Source organism: Girardinichthys multiradiatus, chromosome 3 (assembly GCF_021462225.1).
Source record: "Girardinichthys multiradiatus isolate DD_20200921_A chromosome 3, DD_fGirMul_XY1, whole genome shotgun sequence".
NCBI lineage: Eukaryota > Metazoa > Chordata > Actinopteri > Cyprinodontiformes > Goodeidae > Girardinichthys > Girardinichthys multiradiatus.
Genome location: NC_061796.1, coordinates 11,359,321 through 11,384,297, shown reverse-complemented (window position 1 = coordinate 11,384,297; position 24,977 = coordinate 11,359,321). Strand labels below are relative to the sequence as shown.

At 38.2% G+C, this 24,977-nt stretch overlaps 1 protein-coding gene across 4 annotated transcripts in view; it reads left to right on the top strand.

Moving 5' to 3' along the window:
* The window catches only part of dnah5 (dynein, axonemal, heavy chain 5), a 136,043-nt gene that overhangs the window by 69,894 nt on the left and 41,172 nt on the right, over positions 1–24,977 (top strand). For all 4 annotated transcript variants that reach the window (XM_047360743.1, XM_047360741.1, XM_047360742.1 and 1 more), the window contains 9 exons: positions 3,114–3,244; positions 5,212–5,365; positions 6,318–6,585; positions 7,612–7,735; positions 8,492–8,599; positions 9,442–9,556; positions 13,844–14,020; positions 16,853–17,056; positions 17,374–17,553. In XM_047360743.1, the coding sequence (XP_047216699.1) occupies positions 3,114–3,244; positions 5,212–5,365; positions 6,318–6,585; positions 7,612–7,735; positions 8,492–8,599; positions 9,442–9,556; positions 13,844–14,020; positions 16,853–17,056; positions 17,374–17,553 (1,461 nt within the window). The remainder of the gene's footprint in view (positions 1–3,113; positions 3,245–5,211; positions 5,366–6,317; positions 6,586–7,611; positions 7,736–8,491; positions 8,600–9,441; positions 9,557–13,843; positions 14,021–16,852; positions 17,057–17,373; positions 17,554–24,977) is intronic.

Sequence of the window (24,977 nt, the reverse complement as noted above, 5' to 3'; positions counted from 1 at the left end):
TACAGGTCCTTCTCAAAATATTAGCATATTGTGATAAAGTTAATTATTTTCCATAATGTAATGATGAACATTTAACATTCATATATTTTAGATTCATTGCAAACTAACTGAAATATTTCAGGTCTTTTATTGTCTTAATACGGATGATTTTGGCATACAGCTCATGAAAATCCAAAATTCCTATCTCACAAAATTAGCATATCATTAAAAGGGTCTCTAAACGAGCTATGAACCTAATCATCTGAATCAACGAGTTAACTCTAAACACCTGCAAAAGATTCCTGAGGCCTTTAAAACTCCCAGCCTGGTTCATCACTCAACCAGGCTGGTTGAGTGATGGGTAAGACTGCCGACCTGACTGCTGTCCAGAAGGCCACTATTGACACCCTCAAGCAAGAGGGTAAGACACAGAAAGAAATTTCTGAACGAATAGGCTGTTCCCAGAGTGCTGTATCAAGGCACCTCAGTGGGAAGTCTGTGGGAAGGAAAAAGTGTGGCAGAAAACGCTGCACAACGAGAAGAGGTGACCGGACCCTGAGGAAGATTGTGGAGAAGGGCCGATTCCAGACCTTGGGGGACCTGCGGAAGCAGTGGACTGAGTCTGGAGTAGAAACATCCAGAGCCACCGTGCACAGGCGTGTGCAGGAAATGGGCTACAGGTGCCGCATTCCCCAGGTCAAGCCACTTTTGAACCAGAAACAGCGGCAGAAGCGCCTGACCTGGGCTACAGAGAAGCAGCACTGGACTGTTGCTCAGTGGTCCAAAGTACTTTTTTCGGATGAAAGCTAATTCTGCATGTCATTCGGAAATCAAGGTGCCAGAGTCTGGAGGAAGACTGGGGAGAAGGAAATGCCAAAATGCCAGAAGTCCAGTGTCAAGTACCCACAGTCAGTGATGGTCTGGGGTGCCGTGTCAGCTGCTGGTGTTGGTCCACTGTGTTTTATCAAGGGCAGGGTCAATGCAGCTAGCTATCAGGAGATTTTGGAGCACTTCATGCTTCCATCTGCTGAAAATATTTATGGAGATGAAGATTTCATTTTTCAGCACGACCTGGCACCTGCTCACAGTGCCAAAACCACTGGTAAATGGTTTACTGACCATGGTATCACTGTGCTCAATTGGCCTGCCAACTCTCCTGACCTGAACCCCATAGAGAATCTGTGGGATATTGTGAAGAGAACGTTGAGAGACTCAAGACCCAACACTCTGGATGAGCTAAAGGCTGCTATCGAAGCATCCTGGGCCTCCATAAGACCTCAGCAGTGCCACAGGCTGATTGCCTCCATGCCACGCCGCATTGAAGCAGTCATTTCTGCAAAAGGATTCCCGACCAAGTATTGAGTGCATAACTGTACATGATTATTTGAAGGTTGTCGTTTTTTGTATTAAAAACACTTTTCTTTTATTGGTCGGATGAAATATGCTAATCTTGTGAGATAGGAATTTTGGATTTTCATGAGCTGTTTGCCAAAATCATCCGTATTAAGACAATAAAAGACCTGAAATATTTCAGTTAGTGTGCAATGAATCTAAAATATATGAATGTTACATTTTCATCATTACATTATGGAAAATAATGAACTTTATCACAATATGCTAATATTTTGAGAAGGACCTGTACAAACCCAACAAGCATGAAAATATTTCAGTTTCATTTCATTCAAAATAACACAAGAGGTTTTTCTTGTAAGCATATACCTTTTTCTGTCTGGCTTGATTGTTTTAGGCCTCCTTTCATTAATACAACTTATCAAGAGGTAAAGGTGCACAGATTAAAAATGTTGTGGCCGATCTTATAATGAACCAATCAGCTGACACCAAGTTTAGCTGATTCAAATTGTCCAAGAAAAAAAAAAAAAAACTTTAATCCAAAGAGTTCAGAAACATTTTTAGTTTTTGCATGAATGAAAAATTCAACTGTCTTCACATTGCAATAAAAAAATAAATTTTCTGTAAAATAGGCTAAAGATGCAGAGCTTTATCTGTCTGCATCAATATAAAACTTTAAATGCAACAAAATGATCCAGATTCAGGGATAGAGGCATTAAAAATAAAGCCTAACCTCAAACAGTAAAAAAATCATAGCTAAATTACTTTTTTGCAAAAGTCCAAACATTATGAAAATATATGCATTTTGTTTCTTGAGGATAATTTAAAAATAAAAAATTGTGTTAGATTCTAATTTACTGTTTGATGTAACTTTGTTTATCTTTTACTTTAAGGATGTTTTACAGCTACAATAAAGAACCTTGTGTTGCATACAATATCTAGTTAGGAACAGAGGAATGCCACATCCTGTTACACCTCTGTGCAGTTAAACAGGGATTACGTATTTATTTTGCTAATAAAGACAAAGTGATTATAGAAATGACAATTCAAACTAACATTTTAGTGATTAACATGATTAAAATGAAACAAGCAGTCTAATTGTGAATATCCTAGTGAACAAAGAAGTCTTCCTTTACTCTCAGATTTCCAAACAGCCTCCAGCATTTTCAAATCCAGCATGTTTCATGACATACAGGTTAAAAACTCAAAAGGGTCAAACAAAACAATTTTGCTGTAATAAGTTGGCCTTCCTGTTACCCACTGAAGTCTGACTTCCTGTCTAAGTGGCAGTTAAAAGCTTGTACATTCTCTGACTTTATTTTTGAACATCTTACTGATCTTACTAAAGATGGCTAAAAATCTTTATCACATCTTTATTAATATACTTTATCTTTATCATATACTGTCATATTTAAAAAATGAGAATATGCATTCTGATGAGGCTTGTTTGTTAGATTAAAAGTCCCTTTTGAAAATAACAAACTTTAAGCAGGTATTAGACAATACTTGTACATTAGGCTCACATTTCTGTATCAAAATTTTTTTGTTATTGGTCTCCTGTAATATTCTAATCTTCTAAGAAATTAAATGTTATGTTTTCATTAGCTGTAAGAGGAAAATCATAATAATTTACAGAAAGGCTTGAAAACATCAGTTTATGTAATCAATCTATGTAATATGTTTCACTTAGTGAATTGAGTTAATGAAATAAATAAACTTTTCAATAAATTTCTAATTTAATGTCATCGCTCTTTTGCATATTAACATATGTTGCATGTGTGCAGATCTCAAGAATAATTCGGACTCCAGGTGGTAATGCCCTTTTAGTGGGTGTTGGAGGTTCTGGCAAACAGAGCCTGACCAGGTTGGCCTCATTCATAGCTGGATACACGACCTTCCAGATAACCCTCACACGGTAATGCTCACTCTGATTATCACAATTTAAATATTTATTTCCAAGATCTATGGCATGAGAAAGATCACTTATGTGTTTCTCTGAGATAAGATCTGCCTTGTAGTTCTTTTTTTATAACTCTCACTTTAGCATCTTTGTTACTGTCCAATGCTGTCAAAGGCTTTCCCTATCGTTGCCTGTGGGCAGTAGTGGTCATCATGTCTCCCACTGGCCAAGTCTCTAACTGACTTTGGTGGTTGCTATGAATATGAAAGAGCCTGGGGTTTTCCAGGGAAAACAGGCACTTTGGCTGCATGTTTGCTTCATTAGTTGTTTTTTTTTGTCTGCTTACTAAATTTAACCTTTACTTGCACATTCAGTACTGTAAAGTCTCTTTTTATATTGAGATTTACTTTGGCTTTTTCTATTTTTAAATGATGACCCTTTCTAAATCTATACATATCCTTTTGAACTTTTCAAAACAGTGTGTTCTTGATTATTTTTTTTAAACAGCCCTGAGTGGCAAGCAATTTAATGTTTGTGTCATGGCCCGCTGTTGCTTTGCAGTCATGGTAACAACAAAGTAAACTTTATACACTGCTCAAAAAAATAAAGGGAACACTTGAACCACACAATATAACTCCAAGTAAATCAAACGTCTGTGAAATCAAACTGTCCACTTAGGAAGCAACACTGATTTACAATCAATTTCACATGATGTTGTGCAAATGGAATAGACAACAGGGGGAAATCTTTGGCGATTAGCAAGACACGCTTAATAAAGGAGTGGTTCTGCAGGTGGGGACCACAGACCACTTCTCAGTACCGATGCTTTCTGGCTGATGTTTTGGTCACTTTTGAATGTTGGTGGTGCTTTCACACTCGTGGTAGCATGAGACGGACTCTACAACCCACACAAATGGGTCAGGTAGTGCAGCTCATCCAGGATGGCACATCAATGAGAGCTGTGGCAAGAAGGTTTGCTGTGTCTGTCAGCGTAGTGTCCAGAGCCTGGAGGCGCTACCAGGAGACAGGCCAGTACACCAGGAGACGTGGAGGAGACCGTAGGAGGGCAACAACCCAGCAGCAGGACCGCTACCTCCGCCTTTGTGCAAGGAGGAGGAACAGGAGGAGCTCTGCCAGAGCCCTGCAAAATGACCTCCAGCAGGCCACAAATGTGCATGTGTCTGCACAAACGGTTAGAAACCAACTCCATGAGGATGGTATGAGGGCCCAACGTCCACAAATGGAGGTTGTGCTCACAGCCCAACACCGTGCTGGACGCTTGGCATTTGCCTGAGAACACCAGGATTGGCAAATGCACCACTGGCGCCCTGTGTTCTTCACAGATGAAAGCAGGTTCACACTGAGCACATGTGACAGACGTGACAGAGTCTGGAGACACCGTGGAGAGCGATCTGCTGCCTGCAACATCCTTCAGCATGACCGGTTTGGCAGTGGGTCAGTAATGGTGTGGGGTGGCATTTCTTTGGAAGGCCGCATGGCCCTCCTTGTGCTCGCCAGAGGTAGCCTGACTGCCATTAGGTACCAAGATGAGATCCTCAGACCCCTTGTGAGACCATATGCTGGTGCGTTTGGCCCTGGGTTCCTCCTAATGCAGGACAATGCTAGACCTCATGTGGCTGGAGTGTGTCAGAAGTTCCTGACCATTCTGATATCTAATTGTTACATCATTAATATCTTAAGTTAATGTACAAAAAAGCCAATGGAAAACCCGTATTACATTATCATCACTGTTTAAACTCTTGTATCAGGCCCATTTTTTCAGTTTATGTTAGTTTTTTTTTTTTTTTTTACAATTTGCACCAGTAGAACCCAATGCCACTTTGTAGTTTTGGCTCATAAAATGCATGCAAACAACGCTAATTTGGGCTGTCCACAAATAGTTTATATAAACTAGATTTGAGGAAAACGTTTGCGAGGCCCATTTCACTAACAAATATTTTGCATTTGTTTAAATTTTGCAGCTCTTATACCACCACTAACTTGATGGAGGACCTGAAAAATTTGTACAAAACAGCCGGTCAGCAGGGAAAAGGTGCTAGCTTCATCTTCACTGACAACGAAATCAAAGACGAGTCCTTCTTGGAGTACATGAACAATGTCTTATCATCTGGAGAGGTTGGAATCACAAATATGAAATGCTAACTTTTTTTCTCTAACCTGTTATCATTTTTACAACAGTTTGGACTTTTCTGTACTTTCAAGTAGTTTTTTTCTTCATATGTTCTTTCCACTCCTTTTATCTGACTCTTCATTTTTCATACATTTGTTAAGGTGCTCTGTCTTCTGTGTAGAAGCACAGGTATCTTTTCTCTCTTCCTTCTTGTTTCTCGGCTCCTCTTTGACTCTATCTCTACGTCCTTTTCTGGTTTACAATTTCAGCAGCAGATGCTCTAACAGGGGGGGTAAAGGGAACTAGGGACCGGGGAAGAGGAAGTATTGTGTCTGGGCACTGTTTGTAATCAATATGTTTGTGGTTTTCTTTTGAGAGAGTGGGCTGTGTTGCAGACATTCTGGGGAGATAAGAAACAAAATGGAAAAATAAGCTGTTTTTGTGAGAGTGGTCAAACAGGTCAGTTTGACCAGGTCAGACGCCTGCTCCTGCTTACCACAATGCTGCTTTGTTCTTCCAAGGTGCTCACTAGTCCATCACTAATATGTCATCTTTTTAGCTGCTAGAAATTTTAAACTTTGCTTGAAATTAGCTTTCATGTTAGAATGACACTGCCCAGTCTATAAGGTTTTAAAAATGTAAACATTGCTGCTTTTTGCAGGTTTTCTGGGTATATGGAAAAATAAATTACTTTGACAATGTTATCTTAACTTCAGCATATTTTACTTTTTTCTCTGTTAAAATGTTTAAGCTAAAAAAAAGACCCTCAGCTTAATATAAAAAAATAGAAAATGTCCCTTTTCATGCAGAGACTGAAAAACTATAAATTAACATCCTTAAAAATTTGTTGAAAGATGGCTGAACAGTTTAGTGCAACACTGCAGAAGAGATATGTAACTCGTTTTACTAACTTTGCAAAAATAAAAGTGCCTAACCAAGTGTCATTTCTGTCTTTAGGTGTCCAATTTGTTTGCTCGTGATGAGATGGATGAGATACTCAGTGATCTCATCCCTGTTATGCGGCGAGAGTTTCCAAAGCGGCCACCGACCAATGAAAACCTGTTTGAATATTTCATGTCAAGGGTCCGACGTAATCTCCATGTCATTCTGTGCTTTTCGCCTGTTGGAGAGAAGTTTCGAAACCGGGCGTTGAAGTTTCCAGCACTGATATCTGGCTGCACCATGGACTGGTTTAGTCGCTGGCCCAAAGATGCACTTGTTGCAGGTATGTCTCATGGGCAATGTGTCATAATGGTATGACTTGATCTCAATTCTTGGTAGCATTTATTTAATTTGATGTTCATAGTGTTTTACTGTATTACTTTGAAGAGCTGGTATTTTTGTGATTGCTGAAACTTATTGTTTTGAATAAAACACAGTATATTATAACCCTTGGTTGTTACCTTTCTCATCAAAACCCTTGAAATTGTCCTTATTGCTGAAAATCTGTCATTGTTTCAACTATGCAGTGGCATGCAAACATTTCCAGATGGTAAACCTCAAACCAATGTTAGGCTAACCTTAATTAGTTTGTCTGAGTTTTCAATTATTTATTTATTGTCAGGGAAGACGTTTTACATTTTTAAACTTCTCCTCAAAGAAACTCAGCAGAGTTTGAGAAAAGTACTCTTCTATGCAGCTGCCTATTACTTTCAAAAATAATTAACAAATACCATCAATGCTGGGGAAGCCCTTTACAAAATGGCTATGTTGTTATTTAATAACATTTATTACAGACACTCAAGTTTATGGGAACAGTGGATGCAAATTGAAGCTGAGGTCTATAAGGTGCAAAATAACTCAGAAGAATTGTTTCAAAGAGTGCTTGAACGGCAGTCCTTGTTTGGCAGTTGGCCTTCGGAAGCATTTTAGGATTGAGCTAAAATGGAAGATATATTAGCAAAAAATCATCTCCTTGATTCTTTCCAAAAACACTAAAATGCATGAAAAGCAAAACAAATGAAGAGCAGAGTGGAACGACTGGGACGAATTACAACATAACTATCTAAGGAAAGGGTATTTTAAATCTTCTCTCTTTACTTTGTTGACTACTTATAAAAACAGTTATGTTATAATAAAAAATGGAAAACATTATATTAGACACAGCCCAGCTTAAAGTAAAGAAAGAGGCATGATCCTTCAACACATTTATGTGTAAACATGTCAGTTTGGGTTATTCCTTCTTTTTATGTCTTATTTCAACTGATTCACAAGCTTATATTTTTTCCTTCACATTTCTTCTGCCATTCAGTTTCAGAGCACTTCCTGTCTGTGTACGATATTGAGTGCCCACCCCAGGTCAAACGGGAGGTAGTCCAGTGCATGGGCTCCTTCCAGGATGGCGTTGCAGAAAAATGTGTGGAGTACTTTCAAAGGTACGGTATTTCAGCAGACTGGATGTTTCAGCTTGGAACCTTACATAACATAAAAAAGCAATTTAAAACATGGCAAAACTTAATATTTAAAAAATACATCCTGCTGTTAAAATATTTTCCCCTTACCGGCCTTTTGTTTTTGCTTTTGGTCACACTTAAATGTTTTTACAGTCATACAAGCCACACTCAGGCCTGATTACTGTGAGACATATAGAATCAGGAAATCATTTGAATAGAACATGTCTAACAACATGAAGTAGGCTAGAGGAAGGAGTGGCTGCCTTTCCAAAATTACCCCAAGAGTGCATGGACACTCATTCAGGAGTTCACAGAAGAATCCAGAACAACATCTAGAGCACTGCAGACCTCACATGCATTAGTCAATTCAGTGTTAATGATTCAACAAAAAAAGAAACTTTTGCAAAGATTACATCCATCTGAGAGTTCTGAGGTAAAAAAAACAATGCTTACCAAAAAAAACACACAGGCACCTTCCATAATTTGTCAAATAAAGCCAAATAGTTGCCTCAAGTGTGCACTGGAGATTGCTGTAACTTTGGCCTACATTTGAAACAATTGAGCTTTGTTAAAAAAAAAAAAAACATATTGCATGCAAGTTTGTTGACTATGTATTCAAGTTGAAGATGTTTCTTGGTAATTGAACTAAAAGTTGTAATATTAAGACATTGTGCCAATGATTATGCTACCTCCTAATATGTCCTGAATTTTTTCCAATGCTTCTTAAACTCAACTTAGATACCGGCGCTCCACCCATGTCACCCCCAAGTCCTACCTGTCCTTTATTCAAGGCTACAAGACCATTTATAAGGAGAAGAGGTCTGAAGTCCAGACGATGGCCAACAGGTAAAAGCGACAATCAGGTTAAAAATATAGCACTTAAAACTAATGCAATTTTAACCTAAGCTTAAAGGGTCCATTGACTTTTTTTTGTAATTTGTATTTGACAATACTGAACTATACTGGCAGTTATAGGAAATAGGACTAAAGCTTTCAAAGGCAGTGATCACTACGATAATTAATCTTTATATGTTTGTATATGTGTTGTAGAGAAAATGTCCATGCATAATAGTAATAATAATAGGGTTTAACAGTGTAAAAAAAAAAGGCAACAGGTTTGAAACCAGTTATTTATTCAAATGTATTGCAGTTAAATACAAACCAACAGAATCCAATTGTAAGCCACTCCACTCAGTATAGTAATATCCAAATTGATATCAGTTAAATTTAATAGCATTTATCAAACTGAAAACAGTTCCATTCTTCTGATTTTCAATACTGTAAAGTCAAATAGTGGATTAGAATAAAAAAGTATTGGTTAAGTGCATCAAGTATTGAATGCCATTCCAAACCTCAAAGCAACATAAAATTCTTAAGGAAGATTTATTGACAGCTGCTGAAGGCCTACCTTGACATTAAAGAATCTGACATATGAGCCGGAAGATTAAATACCTCCGTAATGTCCAGGTATTTCTATCACCTGGTGCTAAACAGACATTGATTAAAGTAGGGGGTCATTCAGGTCAACCTAAAGCTTTATAACTAATTTACACCAAACAGAATTTGGTGTCCGGATATTTCTGATATATACTAGATAGACTGTCATACACACCTCAGCAAGCCTCATTCTGCAAATCATCAGTATTTACATGTGGCCAAAATAACTGATAAATCTCTTTACTGTTTAGGATGAATACTGGCCTGCAAAAGCTAAAAGAGGCATCAGAATCAGTAGCAGCTCTTAGTAAAGAGCTGGAGGTAAAAGAGAAAGAGCTACAGATCGCCAATGACAAGGCCGATATGGTAAGCAGATTTGCTTTCCTCACATCTGTGTGTATTTCTGTTTGAGGATCTGAGAGTCACTTCTGCAAGATGTATATAGAAGGTAGAGATTAAGGCATCTCCATTTGTTTTTAGATAAACATTTTTGGATATTCTGCTAGTCACTTATGTACATTTGCATAACGTGTGGTGAAATGCATTCTTCCTATCTGTAAAAATGAACAAATAAGTGTTTGTCTTGTTGTGGTCCCTTCCTTTTTTTTTTTTTTTTTTTTTTTTTATTAAAACAGTACCTAAACATAGCATATAGGGATGAATTTCAAGTTAATATTTAGCTTTTAAGGATGTATTAGTTTTTTTCCATGGTGGAATGATGGTACAGCATAAAACTAGATTTGACAGCACAAGTTTGAATTTTATCCATTTTCTCTTATTTACATAAGCATCAAAAATGTACGTACCCACCACTAATTTTTTGCATTACCATGAGCAAGTTGTCTTGAGCAGACATTTTTTTGTGGCCTTCAGTCGTAATTCTGGCTGAATATTTGACCATTTTCAGAAATGGTGAAGCTATTTTAAATTGGTTATTGATGCAGAAGCCGCTTTTAAGCATATTTTTTTAATGTCCATTAGTATTGAGTTCAGGGTAATTCCAGAAACATAAACTGGCCTCATCTGTTCTAAAACCAGTTTTGACCCATCTGGGATCTTTAACTTGTAGGAACCCAAGTTTAGACAATCTGACTGAAATCATTTCCCTCAGGTGAATGAGAATAGTTTTAAACAACCTAAAAAACACCAACCATCAAGCCATCATAAAGTGGAGGATGACGGACCACCAGTGTCAATGTCACAGTGAAGTCTGTGTAACTTCAGCTATACTCAGAGTACTGACCAAGTGTGCAGACCAAGAAAGAAGCCTCCGCTCCAAAACTGACACCTTCATGCATGACGGGAATTTGTAGCGGCCCACTTAGAAAAATTAAATTTCTTGTGAAGAAACAAAGTTTATGGTCAGGGGAGACAAAGACTGTCATAATTTTTGTAATTTGCTTGACCCACATGCAAACACACTCAGGAAACCAGAAAAAGTTGAAAAATGTTTATTTTACAGGTTTGATAAATGTGCACAGAAGATTCAGTCGAAGAGGCTCAGGCTTCAGTCTCTCTGGAGAGAAAGGTTCAGATTAGTTCGGAGTTATTTTAACAAAATGTCCCAGGAGATCCAAACAAACTTGCTTACTTTCATCATGGGTTGTAAATACTCCCGAGGGGTTTTACAGTTGAGAATGGGAGATGTTAGTCCAAAAAGTAATCCTTCTACAGATCCTTCTCAAAATATTAGCATATTGTGATAAAGTTCATTATTTTCCATAATGTCATGATGAAAATTTAACATTCATATATTTTAGATTCATTGCACACCAACTGAAACATTTCAGGTCTTTTATTGTCTTAATACGGATGATTTTGGCATACAGCTCCTATCTCACAAAATTAGCATATCATTAAAAGGGTCTCTAAACGAGCTATGAACTTAATCATCTGAATCAACGAGTTAACTCTAAACACCTGCAAAAGATTCCTGAGGCCTTTAAAACTCCCAGCCTGGTTCATCACTCAAAACCCCAATCATGGGTAAGACTGCCGACCTGACTGCTGTCCAGAAGGCCACTATTGACACCCTCGAGCAAGACGGTAAGACACAGAAAGACATTTCTGAACGAATAGGCTGTTCCCAGAGTGCTGTATCAAGGCACCTCAGTGGGAAGTCTGTGGGAAGGAAAAAGTGTGGCAGAAAACGCTGCACAACGAGAAGAGGTGACCGGACCCTGAGGAAGATTGTGGAGAAGGGCCGATTCCAGACCTTGGGGGACCTGCGGAAGCAGTGGACTGAGTCTAGAGTAGAAACATCCAGAGCCACCGTGCACAGGCGTGTGCAGGAAATGGGCTACAGGTGCCGCATTCCCCAGGTCAAGCCACTTTTGAACCAGAAACAGCGGCAGAAGCGCCTGACCTGGGCTACAGAGAAGCAGCACTGGACTGTTGCTCAGTGGTCCAAAGTACTTTTTTCGGATCAAAGCAAATTCTGCATGTCATTCAGAAATCAAGGTGCCAGAGTCTGGAGGAAGACTGGGGAGAAGGAAATGCCAAAATGCCAGAAGTCCAGTGTCAAGTACCCACAGTCAGTGATGGTCTGGGGTGCCGTGTCAGCTGCTGGTGTTGGTCCACTGTGTTTTATCAAGGGCAGGGTCAATGCAGCTAGCTATCAGGAGATTTTGGAGCACTTCATGCTTCCATCTGCTGAAAAGCTTTATGGAGATGAAGATTTCATTTTTCAACACGACCTGGCACCTGCTCACAGTGCCAAAACCACTGGTAAATGGTTTACTGACCATGGTATCACTGTGCTCAATTGGCCTGCCAACTCTCCTGACCTGAACCCCATAGAGAATCTGTGGGATATTGTGAAGAGAACGTTGAGAGACTCAAGACCCAACACTCTGGATGAGCTAAAGGCCGCTATCGAAGCATCCTGGGCCTCCATAAGACCTCAGCAGTGCCACAGGCTGATTGCCTCCATGCCACGCCGCATTGAAGCAGTCATTTCTGCAAAAGGATTCCCGACCAAGTATTGAGTGCATAACTGTACATGATTATTTGAAGGTTGACGTTTTTTGTATTAAAAACACTTTTCTTTTATCGGTCGGATGAAATATGCTAATTTTGTGAGATAGGAATGTTGGGTTTTCATGAGCTGTATGCCAAAATCATCCATATTAAGACAATAAAAGACCTGAAATATTTCAGTTAGTGTGCAATGAATCTAAAATATATGAATGTAAAATTTTCATCATGACATTATAGAAAATAATTAACTTTATCACAATATGCTAATATTTTGAGAAGGACTTGTAGAAGCGGTCCACAGTTGGTCATAGTCCTCACAGAGGCAGATTGTTGGAAAATCCAGGAGCACAACCACAGTCGATAGAAGTGAGACCCAAAAATCACTTACAGTCAGATTGCAATGCAGAATGTCCAGGTTCAAAGTTTACAGAATCCACCCACACCTCACAGGTACTAGATGGCAAAAACAAACACAAGGTGAGCACAGAGCACAGTAACACTGGCAAGATTACTCAGGCTACAGATTACCACAAGGGCAAAACACTCAGCCAACAGAGGACTGGTGGCAGGCTCCTAAATACTCCTCAGCTGGCACACAGCATCACAAGGATGTGTGGAGAACTTAGAGGTGTGAAACCATTGAATCAGACGGGAGCGGACAGACGAGGGAACATAGGTCCCGTTAGGGGGGGAAGTTGCTTGGACCAGGGTCTGTAAGTGAAGCCTGTGTAACGAGATTATCGATCTCCCAGGTAACGGAGACGATCAGTTGGTTGGTAAAATGGGAATGGGTTCTTCACTGGTTACATCAGGAGAGAACTGATGGGACAGGGCATCAGGTTTGACATTCTTAGTTCCAGGACGGTAAGAAATGGTGAGGTTAAATCGTGAGAAGAATAATGACCAACGGGATTGACGTGGATTTAGCTGCTTAGCTGACTGGAGATAGAAGAGGTTCTTGTGATCAGTCCAGACCAGTACTGCACAGCATCAGCCGTGGATCTGGAACACCTGTGTCAAGAATCTGCAGTGGCTCCACGAGGACCTCTAGTGGAAAAACACAGTAATACTCCCAAGTCCCAACAGACTGAGCTTCTTGGCCACAATGACAAATGGAGTCAAAGTAAGACTTTAAAACTAAGAAGACTATACCTGTTGTCAATCATGCTCAGGGTAGCATCATGCTAAAGGTTTGCAGTGGTTCTGGTGCAATGTAAAAAGTTGATGAGAGAACGAAGCAGGTGGACTGCCTGTCAATACATTAACTTCACCTCAAATCAACATTCACATGGTTAACATTTGGCTACAATTAGGTGTTCCAACCAGATAATGGCCAAAAAAACACATAGAATTGGTTTTGGAGAGGATACCCTTAAGCTTCTGAAACGACTCCAATCATATTCAAATGTTATAGACTATGCTGAAAACCTGTGTCTGTGCCAAGAAAAAAAAAACAACTGATATAAAAAATATCCAGACAGAGTTATGTTGAAGGCAAAAAAGTGTGTAGTTTCTTTGGAACTTGCTTGGGGCTGGTTAACCATATTAGTAGTGTACATATGGATTCGAAACTATATTCATAGCCCAGGCTGTACAAGATTTCATTTTCTCTCTGCTGTGCAGCTTAAAGTAAACACTGCAATGCTGCATGAGCATCATTCATTTTTCTTCCAGGTTCTAAAAGAGGTGACAGTAAAAGCCCAGGCAGCAGAGCGGGTTAAGGTTGAAGTACAGAAAGTGAAGGACAAGGCTCAAGCCATAGTGGACAGCATTTCTGCTGACAAGGTCATTGCCAAGGAGAAGCTGGAAGCTGCACGGCCAGCTCTTGAGGAGGCAGAAGCTGCACTGCAAGTATGGCACGCGTAAACTTTAATATTAAATATGCAATTATCAGGGTTTGCTTCAGCTTTTGTTTTCCTTGGGAGGACTGATTTAGTTTTGTTGTGTGTATAAATAAAGTCCACGGCTCAAATTGTTCTAAATGCTAACCCAGATTAGTTTCAGTCTGCACACATTTGTTAATTGCTGCAATGCACAAATAACAATTGAACATAATGAGGATTGTTATTTGCTTTGGTCATGAACCAAAGAACTGCACAATAGAAAATGGCCTGGCAATCATAGGAGGTGATAGTACAATATATCTACACACATCATTATTATTATTTTTTCAGTATTTTTTATAAATCATGTGGCATTAATGAATATCAACCTGAAACAAGAGACATTTGAGTATTAATCATTAATGCAATGGAAAGTCTGTGTTAAGAAATTGAGGCTTATCCTCTGGCAAATATAAATAAATGAGCAAAATATCTACTCCTCTGAGGCGACTAAAATGGCAAGAATGGCAGGATAAGATTTAATCTGTTGATATAATTACTGTCATGTACTTTTGCTGCTGTAACAATAGATACCACACCATTTTCATAGACAGATGTGTCCTCTGGTGTAGTAAATCTCTGCTGCTTTGTGTTTCCTGCAGTACAGTATTTACTGTAATTTCAGTGCATTCCAGCCTAGACTTCAGAGTAAGCCTCTGCACTTTCTAAATGGCAGTGGCTAGGGTCCAAAGCCTCATCCACATATTAGTTAGATACTATAGGCAGCTCACAGTCTACGGACAGGTCGCCAATCCATCGCAGGGCAACACAGAGAAATACAGGACAAACAACCATGCACACGCTCATTCACACCTAAGGGTAATTTAGCGAGACCAATTAACCTAACAGTCTTGTTTTTGGATTGTGGAGGAAGCCAGAGTCCCCAGTGAGAACTCACACATGCACGGGGAGAACATGCAATCTCCATCCAGAAAGACTCCCGGCCAGGAGTCAGACCCAGGACCTTCTTGCTGCAAGGCAACAGAGATTTTTGGTCTCTTTAAAGTTTTAAACCTAATGACGATGATGACAGCAGTTATAGGTTGTTTTTTTTTTCAGACGTTTTTCCCGGAGTTTGCCATGTCTCCTCTTGTATGGAGTAGTGTTCTTTAGACAGATAAAACCATTAATGGTTTTCGAATATGTTATTGTTTTTAGTTTTTATGTTGACTCGGTCTTTGGATTTGATGATATTTGGTTTGTGTTGTCTATTATCTGTTCATGTGAAGATTCTTCTTTGTCCATGCCTTTAATTTATTAAAGACACTGGGATTTCCAAATCCTCAGCCTTTTTCTGTTGTACTTGTTTACTTTATAGCATTTTTTCAGTTCAGTGTTTACTTATCTTAACTGCTTTTGGAAGATTATCTGCATTCGGGTCCAACACATGAATTCTATTTCATTCTTGTCACGTCTGGAAGAAAGCAATGTCCTGATAAAACATCAAGCGTTGTGAGCCCTAAATTAGCTACATTATACAACAGCATGGACTATTTAGTTTTAAAGCACTTTTTAGTGTAGACAAGTTAATATATGAGATAGGGAAGCACCATTAATTTAAGTGGTATCACATTATAGTAAGACGTGCAAGTGAGGAAAAGTTTTAGTTGAACTGATTTAAATTTCTAGTTCTAATTTTGTTATTGTTGTGACTACCTTTTTTCTGATGTCTTTATTCAGTGTCTATTTTTTTCTCTGCAAGTTTACATTAGGAAATACAAAATATCCCTAAGACATGCTTTTAAGATCATATGAGCCAAATCAGTGTCAATTAAGTGACGACCCCTCTTGGATCCTTTCATGTGTCTATATGCAATTTATGGCAGTATAAATGAATGAAATGGGTTAAGGGCTGAAAAGCTGTTAGTAAACTGTGTGATATTGCAGATTTATGTGCTTATTTGTGCGGCAGAATGTGTACAGGGTGACATTTCTCTTGCATTACTTTGTGTTGCTTCAGGTTGCCACTTGGATCCCTTTGTGATTCAACTGAGACATTCAATAACAGAAATGAAAAGAGAATATAGGGAATCAACGAGTCTTCAATAAACGGTTTACCAGTGTAGACCTAATGAGAGTTAAGTTGAAGATGAAAGAAAAGTGCAAAATACATTAAATAAAATAAAAAGATGATACTTAAAGAGGAGAGGTTTCACGAAGCAGCCAAACAACTCTGAGATTCTCCCCTCAGTATTGTGGGGTGGCTCATTTTTATTTAATCTCTTAAGGTAATTCTTCATCCCATAGCTGAGGTCCGTCGTAATTTATATAGTGTTTCTTTTTGATTATTAAATATTTTAGTCTTTCCCAATGCATTTGGCAGCATTCCCTCTACACATTTCCTATACTTTTATATTCTAAAGCTGTGAAATTGTGTCTTGTCTTGATTATTGCATATGCCCTGCATTGAGAAAGTAATTCAAAAAAAATAACATTGTTCTTTTTTTCATAATAATCAAAAAAAAAAAAAAACATATTTACTATTTTTCTTTTTTGGTATTGAAAAAAGTTTGCAAGATCACAATTTCAATGGACTGCTTAGATACAGTATTTGTTAGTTTTTTTCTTTATTTCAAAACCTCATTGTTGGATTCTATCGCTTGGATCCAAAGTCTTGCACTGGCAAAATTCTATGATCCTCTTAAAAAGTAGAAATGCCATCCAATCTCTTGGCACAGCCATGTCAATTCTGCAGAAAAAAGGTAGTTTTTACAAACAAGCTGTGGTGAACTCTTGTTTTCTTCCCCATTTATATTAAAATGTATGCTCTTGCCTGTTTTCTTTGTCTGTGCCAAAATAGACAATCAAGCCGTCAGACATTGCCACTGTACGAACACTCGGACGGCCTCCCCACCTCATCATGCGCATCATGGACTGTGTGCTCCTACTCTTCCAGAGGCGGCTCAACAATGTGAAGATTGATCCAGAGAAAAACTGCAACACTCCCTCCTGGCAGGAGTCCCTAAAACTCATGACAGCCGGAAACTTCCTAGGCAGCTTGCAGGTGCACTTTTAATACTATAATGCAGATGCTGCATAAATCTTTCTTATAAAAACTGTAAAGCACATGATTTTAGAGACGACATTGTGGGTTTGATCAGTTATCCTTCCCAACAAAGTACCTGCACATGCACTTAGTGAAGGAGTCAACTTTAAAGAAAATTATATACTGGGTGTTGACAGACAACAATTCCTTTTTTTATCCTGCCGTTTACTTTTAAACAGACAGAAAAAGATCCTAATTATTTTTCTGTCCCAAATCAAACCATTCTACATCCTAATATCCCACCTTCTATTTTAACATCTTTGTTTCTTTTGAAGCAATTCCCGAAAGACACCATTAATGAAGAAACAGTGGAGCTACTGCAGCCCTATTTTGAAATGCCTGACTACAACATTGAAACAGCCAAGAGGGTGTGTGGTAATGTTGCTGGCCTCGCCTCCTGGACCAAAGCAATGGCCTCCTTCTTCTCTATCAACAAGGAAGTTTTGCCCTTGAAGGTAATGTGTGTCAGTTAAACATGTGTCTTGAAGCTGCAGAAATTGAAAACAGGTTTATTTGCAGACGAAATATGTTTCAAAATACATAAATTGGCCTGATGTGTGTGGCATTCTATGAATAACACTTAATTACAATGGAGAAGAGTGTTTCCTCATTTTGTACAGGAAAGCCCCAGGCTGCATAAACTGCACAATCTCCTAGAAAAACATTACTTATTTATACTTTACATTTGGCAAGCATTCAGACTGGGTAGTAAAATTTGTACTTTTTTATTCACAAAACAAGCGAAATTATGGAAATTGGTTGGACACCCTCAGTTGGACACTCTCAGTTGGACACTCAGTTTTGAATAAAGTCAAGCAAATAATGATCCTAAATCTATAGGTAGCTGATGCAATTATTGCTACAAACAGCATTATTGCAAGCCACTATCTAACATTTAAATAGACTGTACCACGTTGTCACTTTAGCATGATTACAGTAAACCACGGTGGTGCAGTTGGTAGCACTGTTGTCTTGCAGCCAGAAGGTCTTGGGTTCAACTCCCAACATGGAGTTTGCATGTTCTCCCCATGTATGTGTGGGTTCTCACTGGGTACTCTGGCTTCCTCCCACAGTCCAAAGACAAAGCTGTTAGGTTAATTGGTCTCTCTAAATTGCCCTAAGGAGTGTGTACATGGATATTTGTCTGTTGCCCTGTGATGGACTGGTGACCTGTCCTGGGTGTGTCCTTGCTGGAGATAGGCACCAGCTTCCAAGTCAAGTTTATTTTTAAAGCGCTTTTCAGCAGCAAGGCACTCAAAGCGCTGTACATGAGGAAAAACATTACAATGATACAAAAATCAAACACAGAAAAACAAATAAAATGACATTAATAATCCTTGGGAGTTTACTGGTAAGAGCTGGTTCTAATCCAATCTTTCTAATAAACGTAATTAGCTAATTAAGTCATCTGTGGTAATGAATGAATTAATTAATTGTGTGCTAGAAGAAAAATGATAATATTAATCATTTTGGTTGCTGGTATGAGGCAGCTGTGGTCCCATTATTCAAATAGTAACAGTCATGGGCACTGACTGAAGTCTAAGTAGAGAAGCTGGGTCACTGGTAGGTCCAAACTTTTTAAATACTAATAATGTTTTGCTTTCACTGGTATGAAATTGTTGTAATACAATCCTTCTAAGAAATCTAAAAATCTACAAATCCTTCTAAGAAATCAAAAAATCTATGAATCCTTCTAAGAAATCAAAAAATCTCTGGTCATTGGTGTAAAAACAGCTTTAGTCCAAAATTTTAAATACTAATAATATTTGGCTTTTGCTGGTAATCCTTCTGAGAAATCTGAAAATCTATGAAAAGCAATGAAATCACAAATTTAGGTAAAGTAAGATAGGAGGAAAAAAAAAATCTTAGTACAAAAAACCTCAGCAGGGGTAAGCAACACACACATAAGTAAAGATTCAGCAAGGGTACGGTGGAATCTTGAGGGTGCGAATATATATGTCTGAGTGTGTTTGCAAGAATTAGACTGTCAACACTGATAGAAGTGCCATTGTCCTTGAGAAGAGAGGTGGAAGTTTTATCAATCTACCGCATAGTCCTATCAGCACACAGCTGGTAGTGGAGTGCTGGGGAAGAGCGTAGTGTTTATATAACATCCAGGAGATATTTTGTCGATAGCCAGTTAGCAGAAGTTGCCAAGGCCACATTGGGGCGCCAGATTTAGAAAAACAATAAATGTTGTGGTTCAGGCAGTCGTGAATTTCCAACTACCTTGAGAGATTTACTGGTATGTCTCAATTGCGAATCCAAATAGCCACATTTCTGGTACTTTCCGCAGATCTGGTGCGTACAACTTTTCCAAGATTATATCCTTTAACCTCTGAGTCCAACCGCTGCCAGGCTGCGATTCTGTCCAAGAATCGTATCCAGCTTGCGATTCTGCTCTCTTAACATTTCAGACTGAGTGTTGATTGCTCTATAGACTCCATCCAACATCGCAGGCAGCTTTGGAACGCTTTGAACAGCCGCCCACGTTTTGCGAATCACTCGATAAGCCAGGTAACCACCAAAAGTCCAAATATGTACACATTTTCTACGTCCTCGACCGACATCGTAGTCAGGCACACAATCTTCCACTGCTGTCAAGAATCCAATGTGTATCCAGAGAAGAACGTCCCGTCTGGACAAGAGGGTCTCCTTTACCCTGTCTTCCCATTGAAAAATTGGATCAATTACCTTGAGAGACCAGCTGACCAAATCCATAATTTACAAGTTTGGAGGATATGCAAAGCGAGGCTCTGAGAAAAATACAGACAAAAGCAGAAGCAGGGATCAGCAGGGAGAGAGGGAGAGAAAACGCGTGTGTCTTCCACCGAGAGCAAGAAGCGCTATGGAAGAAGCGGTACAGAAAATGACTGACTGACAATAAATCAAATGATATTTACAAATAAAAATCCTGGAAATTCAGTATGTTGTGACTGTAAGATATATCATCGAACTGTAAATAAAAACAAATTGGGTTTATGTTAGCCATGGCTATTGATTTTGTTTCTATTAAGTAATTTACTTAGAATGCAATAATGAAAACTAACATTGTCATGTAACACATAGGAATTGTAGTTTTTTCATTGTATGTGTTATTTCTGAGTTTATAAGGACTCATTCAGATGTTAATGTTGTCCGCACAGCTAGGCATGATTAAAACTGAGAAGTAAAACTGACATAGTAGGCTGCACAAAGTCTGCTCTTTATTACACCCAAGCACATTGTTAATCAGTCAATCGTGATTTCAGAAGTTTCATTAAACATTTATGAATTAGGAAATAAAGCAGACAGATAAACTAGCTTAATAGAGTGCAGCTTAAAAAAAGTACTGTTGCTGTGTTTTTTTCTATCAGCTCATCAGTTGCCCCTAGGTGCCCACTGTTTAATTGGTCAACGGAGCATGAAAGCCCCTGTTTATCAGCACCTCCCATTCTTTAGATCATTTTGGCATTTGGGCTTTTCCTTATACATATAGGCTTGAGTGAAAAAACAATTGTTACTTTTGTTAAAGCATTTTGTAAACCACTTAAAGATAAATACACAAACGGACCACCACAGTACTTTGCCAGGCATTCAGTTAGTGTACCAAATACTGCCCATGTCTGAGAAATCCCAGTTGTTGCTCATGCACCTTTAATTTGCAACTCCTACCTCTAGATTTCTACTGAGCATAATTATACAGTGACAGTGTGTGTTCATACAAGTAATTAAAATATTTTTCTTTTATTGTTTCAAATTGCTCAAATGAATGTCTTCCATGCGTTAGAAATGCCAATATCTCTAGGTTTTCATTGTAAATTCACACACACACACACACACACACACACACACACACACACACACACACACACACACACACACACACACACACACACACACACACACACACACACACGCACGCACACACACACACACGCACGCACACACGCACACACACACACACACCTCCCAAAAACTGGAGGGAAATATGCACAAATTTCTTAATTAATGAGCAAAGTAGCACACACCCACACAACACTATAAGTATTTCATCTTTAGTGTATTTCACCAGTTAACAGATGTTTCCAACAACTGCTTTAACTCTGTGATTTTAGACAGAAATCCCACTGAGCCAAACTCCCATGTGGTCGTCTATTTTTATCAACAGCAGTGTGATAAAACCACCAGAACCAGCAGAGTACAGCAGGAAACAAAGTAGACTGTACTGCTTTGTCCTTACAGTGTTTGCTTTGCTTTAATTTGCATTAAATGACAAAACATATTTTGAAGACTGGGCAAATTTTTAAAGCTGACCCTTAATTTTTAAGCACTAACAACTGCTGGGCTTAAAAGCAAACCAGTTTTGGTTATTTGTTAACCCATGGATAAAATAAAACCTGATCCAGGTCTGGGTGATTTTAACACAACAGGGTTAAGGTTTGACCCAGCGTACTTGGTTAGATTTTCAACATTCAAAAATTGGTTCAAGTGAAGAAGGTCAAAGGTTAAGGCCACTAAACAGTGGGTGGAGAAAAGAAACCAAAAACAAGCACTGGATTTCTAAGCATGTTTGGTGTTACATAAATTAATTTTCAGTGCGCCGTGCTTCCGCCGCAGGATGTACGGACACCATGAAAGCACAAACAACGTGTTTCGGCGAAGCTGTGGCATTTTTTTGCAACTGTGCTCACATCACAGACAGACAGACAGACAGACTGACTGACTGACTGACTGACTGACTGACTGACTCTGAACCTGAACCTGAACCTGAACCTGTCCCTGTCCATGGATGAGCTTTATTAATTGTCAGTCTAATTAATGCTCAGAGTTTTACTCGGCAGTCCTGAAAAGCAAACAACTCTTTGCAGCAGCAAGAGCTCAAATGAAATATAAATGGAAAAAATAGGTTGTTTCCACATAATTCAGCACTGCAGTTTTTAGTTCACTAGTTCAATATTTTTTTCACTACACCTGTACAGTCATGGCCTTTAAGGCACAAGTGTTTATGTTTACAACTTTTCTACAGATTTTTTGTTTGCACTAAATGCACTATTACGAAAATGTTTTGCATTATACTGTTATGCTTTTTTATATTGTTTTAATTTAAGCAGGACAGAGATCTTTTCAATAGTGGTTTAATTATTTTAGAAGGATATTTGTTTTTGTCTAGTAATTTTGTTTTGCAAAAAGAATAAATTATTTTATAAATTGCTGAATAATTGTTTTTCCATGGATATTTGTATCAGTCAAAACATGCATCGAATTAAACTTGGGTTCAAGTCCAATGTTTCCAAAGTCATTTCACACAAAGAAAAAGGGTGAAAAAAAATCACCAGGCCGGTAGAGGTGCAGACAGTGGTGTTGGATAGCCCTACCAGGAGGTGTCTCTTATTTATTTATCAAGGAGTTGGCAACCCTACACACAACCCAATACATACCAGTATGGATATCCACCATGATTATTTTTCCTATTGAGATCTGATGGGCTTTTAAAGTGTTACTTTGAGCAGTGTATATAATGGTTTATAAAATATTATCTATATTGACTTCATAGGAAATTATTTGTGGAAGTTGAACTAGCACTATCTTGTGCTAACTACTTAGCAAGTAAAAAGCTAATGTTATACTCTGAGAACAAACTTGCTCTGTAGTGTGGGCTAAATTCATAAACACAATTGATCCATTGATGCAGCATAATCAGTTTATTGTATGATTCAAAATGGCAGTCATTGACAAATGATGTTACCCCTATAGTCCCTGCTCTAACTTTGCAAACACAAACATTAACTCAGTAAAACTGCCCAATTTCAGTCCCAACAGCAGAAACCCCACATTTGGGTTGTAGTATAAACACAATAGCTTTTTGTGTGTTATGGAGACATTGAAACCTGTTTTATTATCATTCAGCTACAGTTAAAGACCTGATATTTGTGATCGGGAAAGTTGTCTTGTTGCAGGTTACGTAGAAATTGGGACAAGACAGAATTTCTAAAACAAAATTAAGGAACAAATTGATGATGAAAAAAGAAATTGAATATCCTCCGGTAGTCAGCACAGACTTAAAGGAAACGTGGCTGAACACTGTCAGGCCCTTTTAGTGTTATTACTCTTGAGGCCACCTAACCAGTGTCAAACCTGATCTGCATGAATAATATCAGCTAGGCTAAAGTCTTCTTGTCTACTTAGTGTGAGATTTGAAAGAGGACGTTGGTGCCATACAGGATTTAAAGACATTTAGCAAATCTTGAAAAGCACATTAAAAAAAAAAAAAAAAAAAAAAAACGACAGCTGGGATATTCATGTTCTATCTATTCATAAAAAAATGTGTTCTTGATATCATGCCATTTAAATTTTTAACTTAGCTCTCATACATTTTACAAAATTCTAATTTTTGAATTACCACCTCAAGCTTCCAGACATTTTTTAAAAATGACCCACAGTCATATCCTGTGGAATTTCCTGATATTTACTAAATTACAAGTGTGATGAAGGCATTTTGTCTATTCACTACTCTGCTCCTGTCTGCAAGTTGGTCCTGCAAAACACTCCCATTATGAGCGCAATGCATCACATCAAAATAGTGGATACAAATAGCAGAAAAAAAAACCCCAAAGCCATCGCATACTACAATAATACCAAAGGAGGTGTAGACATCATGGACCAGATGGTTAACACCTAAACCAGCAAGCGTCAAATGCAAAGGTGACCAAGGTGACGCTGTGATGCAGCATCCTTGACATTGCCACCCGGAATGCAAACACCTTTTTCACAACTCAGCACCCTAAATTCAAGAGTGGCATCACTAATAGATGCCTCATTAACTCTTCCTCACTGATCTTGAGTGTCTTAAAAATGTTAGAAATGTTAAAAATTGGATTATTTTAAACAAGAAATCAGTTTGGTGTGGAGACATGTATGATACAAAATATAATACAAATAATTATCCTTAACAAAAATGTGAAAAATAGCACAAAACACATTAATTGTAACATGGGTAATTTTTGACCTACTTTTGGAAGAGTGTAAACATCCTGTTACTCGTGCATCTAAGGGTTAATGTAAAGGGAACTAATAATTTCCCTTTACATCAACAGCTTTTATGTCATTTGATCAAGTATTATAAGGTAAAATGTTTAGTTGTTTACAGGAAATAACAAATGTAAATGCTGTAATTTCTTCCATAGATGCTGTCTTGATTATTCTCATAAAAAAAACATAAAATATAAGTGACTGCTTTCAAACTACAGAATTTTAGAAACAATTAAAAGACCACTTCACCTTCTTTACATGTGTGACAGCCATTCCATTCCAGTGTCAAACACATGCACATATCACTCTGCTTAATGAGGTGCTGATGAGAGGGATTGCCTCAACCCAGCAATGAAAGACCGGTGGAGAGCATGCCACATGAAAGCAATGATAGAGAATCAGGGTTATTCCACCAAATAATGATTTCTGAACCTTTCCCAAATTAAAACATAACTGTGTGTTGCTTAGAAATGAATTAACTTAGCTTATTTGTGTTGTTAGATGTCTAAAAACACCATGAACATTATTTTCTGTAAATAATAACTGTAAATGACAATGTTATAGTTGTAATTATAGGAATCGTAGTTAATGGAATTAAACAAAAAATATTTTATTTACTCAAACTAGCTATAAATAGTATACCTGAGAGAGATTTTCAGTGGTTTCTATTCTTCTGTAAGAGTTGAAAGTGGCTATGAGACTTATCTTTGAAAGCATTGCTACTGGAAGCCACTTTCCACAAATCTAACTACATTCTATAAAAAGAGGAATGTGCCCTTGTTGAATCTTTTCCTTTGGCATCTTTATTTTGTCCTTCTAAGCACTGGTTTAGAAAAAAAAGTATTCTGCTTAATAATTTTTTTAAAGC